Here is a 13932-nt window from a genome sequence, read left to right on the forward strand (position 1 = left end):
TGTTAAAAAAATAGATCGCAGGTGAAACTAATCAAACTAGGTGAAATTCTCAATATAATCATATTAACAATACTTTATTTATAACCCACTATACGAGAAAAAGTTAGTGGATTAACAGAAAAAAAGAACAAGGCACAAGTTTAACAATAACAAACTAACTATATAGACGGATGAGCTGATGGTAAGGGTCTAGAACAAAAAAGAGCATTTTTATTTAATTTATGACTCAAACAATTGAAAACAGGAATAATATCTGTGTCATGGTACTTTCTAACATGCCTTCGGTTCCGATAAGACCTAGGAATAAAAAGAAGAAATTCGCAATATCGGAAATTATCAATTCGCATACGTCTAAGACCATGAGTATTGAGAATTGCGTGAAGACTAGTATACAACAAAATAGAATGGTCACAATAACTGGAGATAAATTTTGCCAAGGCTCTCCTGTTGTAACGGCCACAATTCGCAACAATTTTATAATAACCTATCTTTAATTTTGTTTTAATATCAACAAGAGTCTGATGCCTAATAAAATTAATAGTACTTAAAACAGTTAATCCTAACCAACGAATAAAAGTAATAAAGGGGATACAAAAACTACCTAATTTTCGGATGAAGAATCTCCCATTTCTCAACATTTAGATCTAAACTTATACTACGAAACGATGAGGCGACATGTTGCACAGAACGCAAAATCCCAAGAATATACTTCGTATACCCAGATAGAATAATTCTGGGCAATACAATTACCAGTAAATTAAAAGCAGGTGGAACGCGGCGCTTGCAGAAGACTTAATAACACGGGGAGAAGAATTTGCCCCTCCCTCCTGTCCCTATACGTTCAATCAGTTGGCAAAAGAATAGAATACGCGAAATTACGATGCAGAACACAACGGTTTTTACGAAAATCTCGATATTAGTTCTGCCAAAAAGGAATTAACGCCCTCATAGGCTAGAAAAAAATCCGCAAAATCCACTGAGTCCCATCTACTTCAAACACTTTTACTAGTGACAACTCTGAAGTAGGAGCGCAAGGAGGAATTGATAATGAAGCAAAATCCTATTTTGGTTACTTTCACAATTTGCACAAGATATAATTTACGGCAATCGCATCAAAATTCACGAAAATACAGCATAAATTAATCTTAACTTTTGCAGTTAAAAGTGTCCAGGAAATTCACTGCATTTCTAATAGCTCTGGAAGAGTATATGTTCATTTATTTTGTAATGTCCGTCAGAATGGTTTGGTACTTCCTATTCAACAGTTCACCCTATACGCAAACTAAGAATAATGCTATTAATCCAGGAGATCTTAAATCTGTGGTCGCCATACAAAGAAATAAAAAATGCTTGCTCAAGGATTTGCGTTATCATTATACACTGGTTCTATACACATAAGCGTTCAAATGATAGCCTTCCAGACGACTTTATGGGTGTATTTTGCCAGAGGGCTAACTTTCTTCATGGACATATTCAAACGAAAAATGATACTAGGGTCCTCGCCTGGTTTCAATTACCGGAAATTTTCTTAGTTATACAAGGATGGAATGATCTTCGTCCAAGCATAAAGAAATTAGATAATTGTGATCCATTTATATATTAGTTAAGTACGGAGCTTCTTGAAAAGGGTACCTTAGAAATTAATTGAATGAGATTTATTTGGTCAAGAAAATTGCTTGTTATATTATTGAAGCTCATGAAATTTAGCATACTCAGTACATACTTTCACCCACTAATTCTTAAAATAACTGTTTAAATATTTAATTCCATAGTTCCATCCACACTTTTTTTTACTGTTTGTCTGGCAAAACTGTCTTGTAAGCTCGCGTTTTGATGTCCAGCTGATTGACTTCTTTTTACAATAAATATGAAATAAATTGCAGTATAATTACTAAAACTAAAAATGGGTATAAAACAGCTTTGTATCATCCCACTACAGTTGTTTAAGTGTTAAATTGACTACACGAGCCTCAAAAGCTGATGAATATTACATCAATGTCCGGTGATACTGACTGCAGTAGCAAAACTGTGCTTACATGGGGGAGTGATATGTTCGAAGCCTTCGCTAGGTATCTTCTATGCCAAAGATCTGTTTGCTGAAAACTAGAGTCATTGAAGAATTTTATCATCCTATAAAGGTAATTAAGTACAATTCTTATTGAAAGACTAAATTAAGAGTGTACAATTGGAACAATTGCGAAAGCAGCTATATGTCAAAACATGTCTGCGAAATAAATATAGATTCTCCCCCCCCCCAAAAAAATGAAACAAATTAGATTTTTTCTTGGCAGTTTTTTTTTTTTTTTTTTCACAATCTCATGTTCTCAGTTTGTTGGACAAACTTGGAACATCAATATATGTGCATAAAAAAGCTGGGTAATTATGCACATTTCATTATAATTTGGTTTAATATTTAAGAGAGCTATATTTGCCAACCTTGAAGGCTAGAGCCCTGAAAAGACGCTCCATGAGCCCCTTAAAAGAATTTTGAAAGCGCTGTGAGCATTGGAAACACTACCATTGTTTCCCATTATGTCAATCATGGCGATAACCTAGAAAATAAAAGAAAGGAAAAAAAACTTACTGGTATTACTCTTGCAGTTGAATCAAGAGAAAAAACATGACTGACGTGAAGAAGGACATTCAAAGCAGACTGAAGATTAAGCGCAGTTGTCTCAGCAGATTTAGCACAATTCGTAGATTCATTCACAAATTTTATTAGCCAATTTGAAATAGAGGTCAATGTTGAAATCCTACTTTCATCAGCGAATACTGCAGGTTGAACTTCCAATTTGACAACAAATAGATCTAAAGCTCGTTTCTGCATATCAGGAGTACTTTTTAGAAGGTTGAATATGACTTCTAAGAACATATCACTCTTCAACAAGCTATTTATCTGAAAATAGAGAAGACAAATCATTTGAGTGATGTGAAAAGTAAAAAAAAAGTAGGAAAAATACACGGTTGCTGTTTTGACCAGAAAAGCAACCCTGTCTGCTATCAAGTGAGTTTTATCGTCAAACAAAAAAGGGTAGGGAAGTCAAATTTATTAAAAAGGCTTGAAGAAGACATAAGAAGACCCTGTCTATGATAGAAAGTTCCATTGATAATAATTTAGCCACCATAAGGAGGAACTTCCTGTGACTAGAAGTCATCCTTTTTGCAGTGTAGCACATTTTTGCAAGTGGAATAAATTTTACAGAAGTACAATGGAGAAAAACCACTCTTTGACTGTTATAATAAAGTAAAATTAGCTTTTCAAATAAATAATAATATTTAATGTAGGATTAGATTAAGCTGTTTTTAATATTAAATTCTACTTCAAAAGGAGTGCCTTAGCTACGCCTAGAGTTAAACTGAGATAGACGCGAGCAATCGCCTCGATTGACCAAAACCAGTAGACGTTTGCATTCACTTTGATTCAGACCAAATTAAATAATGAGTGATAGTGAATATAGTGATTGGATTGTTGGACAGTTTAGGTGATGAAGATTATGATCGTGAGAGGCGTGGTTCCCAGATATAAAATAAGCTTAGTTTTTCTAGCTTGAAAAGTTACAAAGAAGGAAACGGATAAAGGAAAACGAAAAGAAATGACCCGACAAAGATGAAGAAAAAATCAACTTCCAAAAATTTCAAAATAAAGACTTTATCGCTAAAACCCATCTAGAAAATACCCTTAAACTATTTATATTAAACACATCGTACTCTACATATATTTAATTCAGAGCATCTAACGGGTTGGGAGCAGAATATTTTAGCACAGCAAAAGTTTTCCTGCAAAATAACGGCAGGTTTAACAAAAACTTCAAATATCGAGAAAATTCCGAACAAACCTTCAACTACTCAATTTTAGACGGCGAATCCTAAGGTGGCAAAATATACAGGGCGTGGGGCATAGCCAGGGAATAATAAAATTTATCGAGTATATGCTAGCTTCAGCTGTACTTTAGCGCAGTAAGGATGGCATGATGTAAAAAAAAAATTTAGGCAAGATTTTGTCGAATTCATAAATTCATAAGTTAGCCAGTCTGAACTTTAATGCAAAATTTTCGGGAAATTTGACAAACTGTAAGATAGAAATACTACAGAAAGGAAAGTACTACAGAAAAATCGAGCTAAAAACGTAGCTTCCGAACGATCTATGAACAAACACAGTATGAATCCAAACAAGCCAAACAATAAATTTGATTGGTCTAGCAATTTTCTATTTTCCAGGTAAGATTAGAGAAAGAGAGAATTTTTCAGTCACCAGGTAATTAGTATACATTTTAAGGTCAGAGTAGATAACGGAAATAAGAAGATTTACTATAATGTTGAGTTTTGCTAAGTGACACTATCAACCAAAAGAAAAAAACAAGACACGCTGAAAAAACGTATCTATTCAACTAACAATTAATAACTAATTATGCCCAGTAGTGGACCAGTCAATTGATCTTTGGCTGGAGGAATATGACTCAGGGTACAATCTTGGCTTCCACAAGGATATTTGTAACCGAGAAGCACCGCTGAATAATGGACGAGTAATTAAAGTAATTTAAAAAACCACATAGTTCAAAATGATAAAACTGAAAATAATACAGACCTTACTATTAGGGGTCAATAAAAACACTATAGCTGAAAAAAGGGGCAACAACTTTATCGTAACGATACATTACCAAAGCCTGTGACATTTTCCAACTACTAATTGTAATAGTGGCAACTAAAATATTAATGTAATAACGTTCGTCAAATATGTATGAAACTATGCCATAGTCTAATATTTATTGTAAACTTAAGCCCAAAAACATTACTAAACAGCCAGTCTCTGGTACGAAGTGATATTCTTTAGACGTTATTGAAACCATTTTTGTAAAGTATATTGTTTAAGGCAAATAATTAGTGACTCAAAGACATAATCTCCAACCTTATCCATAACGTCTTGAGCTTGGTTTAGCAGCCCCTTGATTTTTTCCAATTTTCGGCCTTTTCTGGCATGGAACTCATCTAATCTTCTAATAACTGCTGTTACAGCTGTTACCAATGCACTAAATGTAGTATCAATTCCGGGCGTATCATCAACCAGTCGCTCTAGTAGATCCCGAGATTGCAGGAGGTAAGCCAGGAACTGCAGAATGTTCGAACGGAAAGAAATGAGGAAATTCATTTCAGCAGCACATCTTAGCTCTGTCTTTTCACCAACGAATGTCCACGGTCCAAATACAGGTTTGGTAGATTTATTTGCATCTGAAAATGCAGAAAAACAGAAGTTGTAATAAACCCTGTTCAAAAAACCTTTAAAAAAATAACAATTTAAAACCATTAAAATTTTAACTAAATGTTATTACTACTACTATTTCTACTATGATTAACTCACTACAACATCAATCCAAATGAGGCAAGCACGGCTGTGCATGTTCCTCCTGCGTCCCAATCTATTCGAGCTTCCCTCTTTCCACCCTTCTAAAAAGTTCTGATTTCCTTTAAATACTTTATTAGGACTTTTCCCTACCTCCTTTGTGGATGATCTTCTTTTCGATTGACACTCGGTGGATGGCCGAAAAGGATGATCTTTGGCAAACTGTCATCTTTTATTACCAAAACGTGTCCTAGCCAAGCCAACCTTTCCTCGTTTAAGCCGTGAATAGCGGGGTAAAACCACATTTCGTAGCTTACTGTTTGAAATACTGTCAGTCACACAGGTACCCAAAACAATCCTTAGACAATTCCTCTTGAAAAGATTTAGCAAATCCTCCTCTGTCTTCCGAAACAAATAGGTTTCACAAATTTTACGAATTAACTAATCTAATTAACCACAGTTTTATATAAAATACAATTCTCTTAAATAACAAGCGATTCTCTAATAGTGCAGAGCAGGTTTCCATACTCCATTTTGGATCTATTATTCTGTTTTCTAGTGCCATAGTCTAGATGATGACTAAACAAATTATCACCAGGCCCAATTGAGGAGAGATATTACAATACTCCGCACATAAGAACATGCAACAGTTCTTGATTTCAAAAGTGACGCGACTGTCCAAAATTTTTAATTTAAAACTAGATCTACGTTGCACGGGCAACGTGAGGTGTTCCGACAACCTTTGTTCGGCTTCGCCGGGTAAAGTGTAGTGAGAGCAACACTTTGGTTTTGTTTCCTCGCCTCGATTAAACGCTGAAGTTGTTAATCTGTAAGTATCTTAAAATAAATACTAGGTACACCAATTCGCAAAATTTTTAATTTAAAATATTTTAATAGACATTTGAATAGCCTAATTATAACATTTTTAATAAACATTTTCTGTTTAATAAACATTTGAATAGCCTTCAATATATTTAGAGCCTCCACGCATCCTTGTTTGAGATCCCCTTTATGGCCGTTACAACCATTTAATTATTGAAGGAACTAAATTCTTCAGTCATATGCTTCTGGTGATATTCAGCCTTGACATAGTTGACAAATTGAGTTTGCAATTAAAGCAATTCACTTTACACGTATGAATTATTTGTTATTCTTTTTTTATGTCTGCCCCATCTACCTTATTTTCAGTAAGTTGTAAATAGTAAATCTAAGATAAAAGAATATAATAAGCTACAAAAAAAGAAGAAAACTCGTTTACACAGAAATGGGTCTATTGGCTTATAAAACCAGAATCAGGTTACGGAAATTGACCTGACAAGAATACTAACTATAGATTTTTGGTGACATAGGAACGTAATAAAAAACAGCTGGAATAAGAGATGCAAAAATTAAGGAGATCTTTGGACATTTTTGGCAACAATTTTTTGGTGCTTCACTATAAATGCGGATCAATGCCTATCGCCTATCGCCTATCAATGCCTATCGTTCTCAAAGAGCAAAGGGATCTGTAGACCTAAACTTCTGCACTCAAGGTATTAATACATGTTGCAAATCCATTTTCGAAGCTCACTCCTTACAAACAAGACAACTTGAGGGAGTTTTCTTTTGGATAAACTAACTTTTCAAAAAGATATGTGACAATATTAATAGAGAAGGTACTTTAGAACACTAATTTTGGATAATCGTTCTATCATTTCTTACATATACCACATTCTTGGATGTAGTATTTTTTTAGTAGCCAATATTTCTCAAGTTATTCAACGTCAATATGTAGATAATCTGTCAACTACTACGGTTTTAGGTCATCAATATACAACAGAATCTAGACATTTCTTCTTTTTGCCAGGAATTTGGAAAATTTATCTGCGTTCCGCATTAAATAAGCAGCTGCTAAACAAGACACTTACAATTATTTGGGAAGGATATCAAGTCAGCTACTAATATACATATGTATGTATATATAAACAAGCAAATACTTGTATTATCTAAAGATTTACGGATAACAAAGAATTTTACAAATCAAAAGAGGAACAAGTTTCATTTTCAAGAAAAACATTCAAAGTCTACCTGATTGTCTCTTGAGATTGTTGCTTTTGAGAACGAGCACCTTAGCTACATTTGTTTGGCATATGAAATAAGAAACAAATTTACCTAGATCTAGCGGAAGCTCATTAACATACACCAACAAATCATGAACTGCTTTCAACTGCACTGTCACATCAAACAAGGTAAAAACTTCGAGAGCAGACTTTCGAATTTGATTTCTCTTTGCTTGATCCACCTGAGCGGCAGCAATCTGCATTAAGTGGGCAGGCCCAAGCCACAGATGATTTTCTGGTCCAATGATGCTTAGAAGTCTGTTGAATGTCACAATTTGCCGATATCGTGGCGTCTCGTGTATAGATTTGGCAAAAACGGCTACTATATTGTTGATGATATTGTTTAATTTGGCTGGGTCGTTAGGATCCTCGTTGGCCTGGAAATTTGCAATTGAAATTTTAGTCTTTATTTTACTAAAACTAAACAAAATAAGACAATAATTGTTTTTTGTGTCTGGACTGAAAGAAATTTGAATTTAAACAAACTTAATTAAATTAAGTTCAAACTCAAACTATACCAAAATAAATTTTTAAGACGTTTAAAAGTTGCTGATAATGTTAATTAGCCTGACTGGATCATTAAGGTTATGTTCCTCCTTTGGTTCGAAAGGGAGAAGGAATTCTATTCGTAAGTTTTTTTGTTTTTTTTTTCATGAGAAAGGAAAAGTGTAAAGTCTTGTGCATGCCTTACAACACAATCTCAAGTTTTTGAAAAAAGGTGTACCTGCCAACATGAATTAGCAACACATAAAACTGTTAGTCTGAAAGCTCCTTTGCTCCAAAGCAAGGGCTGTAGGATACTGACAATCGTAAGAGAAAACTAAAGCCACTATGCCATCTAGCGACTCTCGTTTCAACTGCAATGCCGTCTATGCTTTTCTATCAGAGGCAACGCTATAGGGTTGCCAATAGTAAAGGCCGTACGGCTCCTATGTTTTATTTTATTTTTTTCCCAAAGGCACTTCATATGGGAGGGGTCATCGCATAAAGTTCGGAAGCGGCTCATTCGATTGGAAATCGGAAGTTCTAGTCCACTTTTTAAGAGTCAAAAGCGATCGGAGGGCAACTAGCCCCGCCTCACCCTTCTTTTTTTCCAAGTTCTTCTGAAAAAAATTTGAGATTTTGCTAAAAAAGTTCAAGGATCATATAACAAAAAATCCGGTGCCGACACAGCCCCCTAGTGCAAGGGGCAGGCGCTGTTATTTATGTCCTGGTGGTATATATGGTTCTTACGGAAGGGATGCTCGTATAAACTCCAGAGAGGGCTCATTTGATCGAAAATTGAAAGTTATAGATCACTTTTTAAGAGTTAAAAGAAATAAGAGGGCAACTAGCCTTCCCCTCCCGTCTTTTCTTAAAAAATAGATCAAAGATCATATAGTGAAAACTCTAGGGTCGACACAACCCCCCAGGGCCCCAGAGCAGGCGTCGTTAGTTATGCCCTGGGGGCATATATGGTTTTTGTGGAAGGGATACTCGCAAAAAAATTAGAGGGCTCATTTGATTGAAAATTGAAAGTTCTAGTTAAGTTTTTGAAAGTCTAAAGAGATTGAGGGGCAATTAGCCCCCCCTCGCCCCCTTTTCTTCAATTGCATCGATACAAATTTTGAGATAGCCATTTTGTTAAAAATAGTTCAAAGGCGATATAACAAAAACTCAGGTGTCGACAAAACCCCCCAGGGCCCGGGGGCAGGCGTTGTAAGTTATGCCCTAGGGGCATGTATGGTTCTTATGAAAGGGATGCTCGTATAAACTTCAGAGATGACTCATTTGATTGGAAATTGAAAGTTCTGGCTCCCGTTTTAAGAGTCAAAAGAGATCCAAGGGCAACTAGCCCCCACCACGCCTTTTTTCCCCAAACCCATCCGATAAAATTTTGAGATAGTCATTTCGTTGAAAATAGCTAAAAAGTCCGATAACGAAAACTCAGGTGTCGAAATAACTCCCCAGGCCAGGGAGCAGGCCCTGGGGAGTTTTTAGTGATACCCTGGGGGCATATATGATTTTTATCATATATGCCCGGGATTTATACGCGGGATTTATCATTTATACGCGGGATGCGCGTATAAACTTCAGAGGCGACACATTTGGTTGGAAATTGAAAGTTCTAGTTCATTTTTTTTAGGAGGCAAAAGAGATCCATGGGCAACTAGCCCCTTCCACAAACCCATCCGATGAAAATTTTGAGATAACCATTTTGTTAAAAATAGTTCAAAGGCCAGATAAGAAAAATTCCAGTGTCAATACGACACCCCAGGGCATGGGGCGTTGTAAATTATGCCCTAGAAATAGTTATGGTTTTTATGGAAGGGATACTCGCATAAACTTCAGATAGGGCTTATTTGAATGGAAACTGAAAGTTCCAGTTCACGTTTTAAGAGTCAAAAGAGAGCAGAGGGCAACTAGTCCCCCAATGCTCTTTTTTCCTCAAACCCATTCAATACAAATTTTGAGATAGCCATTTTCGTAAAAATAGCTCAAGGGTCAGATAAAAAAAAGAACTCCGGTGTCAACACAAACCCTCAGGGCCCGGGGACAGCCTCTGTAATTTATGTCCATGGGGCATATATGGTTCTTATGAAAGTGATGCTCATATAAACTTCGAAGAGGGCTCATTTGATTGGAAATTGTAAGTTCTAGTTCATTTTTTAAGAGTCAAAAGAAATCCGAGGGCAACTAGCCCCCTCGCCCTTTTCCCCAAACTAATCCGATACAAAATCTGAGGTAGCCATTTTTTTTTAAAGTTCAAACATCAGATAAAATAAACTCCTGGCGACGGAACCCCCCCAGAGCCCGGGAGCAAGTGTTTTAAGTTATGCCCCGGAGACGTATAAGATTTTTATGTAAGGGGTGGTCGTATAAACTTCGAAGGCGGCTCATTTAATTAGAAATTGAAAGTTCTAGTTCGCTTTTTAAAAGTCAAAAGAGATGCGAGCATAACTAGCCCACAGCCCTTTTCCCCCGAATCCATCCAATACAAATTTTGAGATAGCCACTTTTTTAATAGTTCAATTATCAAATAAAAAAAAACTCCTGGGTCAAAATAACCCCAGACCCCGGGGGCAAGTGTATAAAGTTATGCCCCAGAGGTGTATAAGGGTTTTTATAGAAGGCGTGATCGTATAAACTTCGAAGGTGGCTCGTTTGATTGGAAATTGAAAGTTCTAGTTACCTTTTTATGAGTCAAAAGTTAACGGAGGACATCTACACCCCCCTGATGAAAACACCCTCTTTTCCCCAAATGCACCAAATGAAATTTTTAGATAGCCAGTTTTTTTTTAAATAGTCCAACAATAAGATAACAAAAACTTTGTTGTCAACATACTCCTCCCAGTGCCAGGGAAAGGGTTGTAACTTATGCCGCGGGGGCACTTAAGGTTTTTATGGAAGAGGTGGTCGTATAAACTTTGGAGGAGACTCAAACGATTAGAAACTGAAAGTTCTAATTCCACTTTTAAGCGTCAAAAGCGATCCGATTGCGACCAGCCTTCCCTTTCTCCCTACCTTCTGTCTCCCACATTTTTCCAGTCGAATTTTTTATATAGCCCTTTTGTTCAAAAGAGACCAAAGATAATATAAAAAAAAACTCCAGGGATAAAACATCCCCCCTCCTCCTAGAATCCGGGGGCAAGTATTGAAAAACGAACCCTGAGGGCATATAAGGTTTTTGTGAAAGGGATGGTTGTATAAACTTCAGAGGGGGCTTATTCCATTCTAAATCAACATTTCTATTGCTCTTCTCAAGAGTCAAAAGTGATCGGAGGCCAAGTATCCCCCCCAAGGCCCTTTTCCCCAAATGCATCCAATAAGTTTTTATATATCTATTTTGTTCAATATAGTCTAAAGATAAAATAACAAAACTCTTGGGTCAACACATCCCCCCAGAGCCCGGGGGTAAGTGTTTTAAGCTATACCCCGAGGGTATGTAAGATAATATGTAAGGGGTGGTCATATAAACTTCAGATATCGCTCGTTTGATTGGAAATCGAAAGTTCTAGGTACCTTTTTAAGAGAGATCAAAAGTGGTCGGAGGGTATCTCCCCCCACACCTTTTCTCCAAAATACGTCCGATAAGAACTTTGACGGCCATTTGGTTCAAAATAGTTTAAAAGTCAAATTACTATCAATTAGGGGTTGAGAAATCCTCCAAAGCACACGGGACAAGAGTTGCAGCTTATGTAAGCTGTAAGTTCTTCAGAATCGAAAATAATCAAAAAGTAACAAGCCCCCCCCTGTGCCTTTTTTTTCTCCAAATGCATCGTATCAAAATTTTTAAATAGCCTTTTTGTTAGAAATAGTCCAAAATTCAAATTACTATAGCCTAGGGGTTGAGAAACTTCCCTAGCCCCCAGGACAAGGAAAGTAACTTATGTAAGTTGCCCATTATTACAATGTATGGTTCTGTGCAAGGGGTGGTCGTATTAACTTTGGATGGAACTCATTCTATCGGAAAACTTCTAGCTCTTTTTTAAGAGTCAAAAGAGATCAATAGCCAACTAGCTCGCGCCCCACTTTCCCAAAGGACATTCGGTCAAAATTTGGAGATAGCCATTTTGTTCAAAATAGTTCAAAGGCAAAATAACTATGCTTCCGGGGTTGACACTCCCCCCCCCCAAGTCCGAGGAAACAGCTAGAGTTACGGAACTTAAGTATTGTTACTTTGACACTTGTTTACTTTGATACTTGGATTTAGTGATTTACGTGGTAACTTCGATTTAATGTGCAAAGGCTGTAAGTTATGCAAGTTGCTTATATTGTTACTTTGACACTTTGTTTACTTCGATACTTTGGTACTTTCATATTACTACTTTGATACTAGTTTTGATACTTTAATGAAAGTTTGATGTTGATGCTGGAATTTTTTTTTTTTTTAATTTAAAATTTTTGCTCTCAAAAACGAAAAAAGAATTAATTAAAAAAAACTTACAGAAAATTTTTCTTTCCCCAATTTTATTCCGAAAGAATTGTGGTTATGTATTTTTAATGAATAATGTCTTCACTACAAACAAGAGTATGGCTACTGCCAATTTGCCAAACGGTAGAAGTATCATTCTCATACTTAATTAACCAATTCTCCTACTTAGAATTATCGTTCTCTTACTTAAGTGGCTACAAAGTTCTGCTAAATTAGTTTAGATTTTTTTTATTATAATAATTGGGAGAACAGAATTCAACAAAAAGTGAGAATTGGATTAAAGCGCAGCTTTCACTATTCCCGAAGTTCTGGGGATTTCCCCCAAAATCTTGCAAAAATGGCGCGGCAAAAACGCTTGAGCATAGAGGTGTCAAAAATTTAAATCCGGCCTGGGTGAAACAAAATCTTGAGCAAGTGAGCTTTCAGCAATTAACATCATTATATATCCAATATTTAGTTTAATTTACTAGTTTTTACCAAAACTGTTAATTTATTTTGGAATAAATAAAATATTTTGAGACAGGGAATTTTAAAAAACTTAAAACTCTGGCAATCAAAAGCGAACAGAAATTATTTAAAAAAAAAACTTCCGAAAAAGAAGTTGTCGAAAGAAAAGTAAAGGCCATATGAATTATGGCGTCAAGATCAGAAGAAAAAGAAACCTACAGAAACTCAAACTCAAAGCAACCAGAAATTACTAATAAAGAATAAATGAAACCCAAGACAAGCACAAATTAAATAAACAATCATAGAGCAAAAAAAAAAAAAAAACAGGTACTGATATAAATGAATAAATAAATGTCAAAACGAGTAAAACTTAAGCTGAATATGCAAATCAAGATTAAAATGAACAAAAATATTTTGCTCTTGAGGCATAAATAAAACCAAAAAGGAACAGAAATTGAATAAACAATCATAGAAAAAATAAGAGCTAAGAGCTCATATGGCACTTGTGACGAGGCACTAAGAGCTAAGAGCCAAGAGATCATATGGTATGAGCTCTAACAAAATTCTATGAATCATTAGATTGATTTAAAAAGGAAAATAAGAGGCTTAATGCCAGTCAGGATTTAAAATAAGAGCTCTGAGTCACGATGTCCTTCTAAATATCAAAAATCATTAAGATCCGATCACCCACTCGTAAGTTATAAATACCTAATTTTTTCTAATTTTTCCTCTCCCTTTAGCCCCCCAGATGGTCGAATCTGGGAAAACGACTTAATCAAGTCAATTTGTGCAGCTCCCTCAAACGCCTACCAATTTTCTTCGTCCTAGCACGTCCAGAAGCACCAAACTCGCCAAATCACTAACCCCTCCCCCAACTCCCCCAAAGAGAGTGAATCCAGTACGGTTCCGTCAATCACCTATCAAGGATATTTGCTTATTCTATCCACCAAGCTTCATCCCGATTCCTCCACTCCAAGTGTTTTCCAAGATTCCCCCCTCCAATTCCCCCCAATGTCAAAAGATCTGGTCAGGATTTTAAATAAGAGCTCTGAGACATGAATTCCTTCTAAATATCAAATTTCATTAAGATCCGATCACCTGTTCGTAAGATAAAAATACCCCAATTTTCACGT

The 13932-nt window shown here is 35.9% G+C and overlaps 1 protein-coding gene across 1 annotated transcript in view; it reads right to left on the bottom strand.

Annotated features, from left to right (window-relative positions):
- LOC136034780 (HEAT repeat-containing protein 1-like) overlaps nucleotides 1–13932 on the bottom strand; it is a 138529-nt gene that overhangs the window by 23636 nt on the left and 100961 nt on the right. Inside the window, exons 20-22 of the mRNA XM_065716192.1 lie at nucleotides 7490–7814; nucleotides 4907–5226; nucleotides 2585–2896 (exon numbers count right to left, since the gene is read on the bottom strand). Of these exons, the coding sequence (XP_065572264.1) occupies nucleotides 2585–2896; nucleotides 4907–5226; nucleotides 7490–7814 (957 nt within the window). The remainder of the gene's footprint in view (nucleotides 1–2584; nucleotides 2897–4906; nucleotides 5227–7489; nucleotides 7815–13932) is intronic.

The sequence above is a fragment of the Artemia franciscana genome, chromosome 13 (genome assembly GCF_032884065.1).
Source record: "Artemia franciscana chromosome 13, ASM3288406v1, whole genome shotgun sequence".
NCBI lineage: Eukaryota > Metazoa > Arthropoda > Branchiopoda > Anostraca > Artemiidae > Artemia > Artemia franciscana.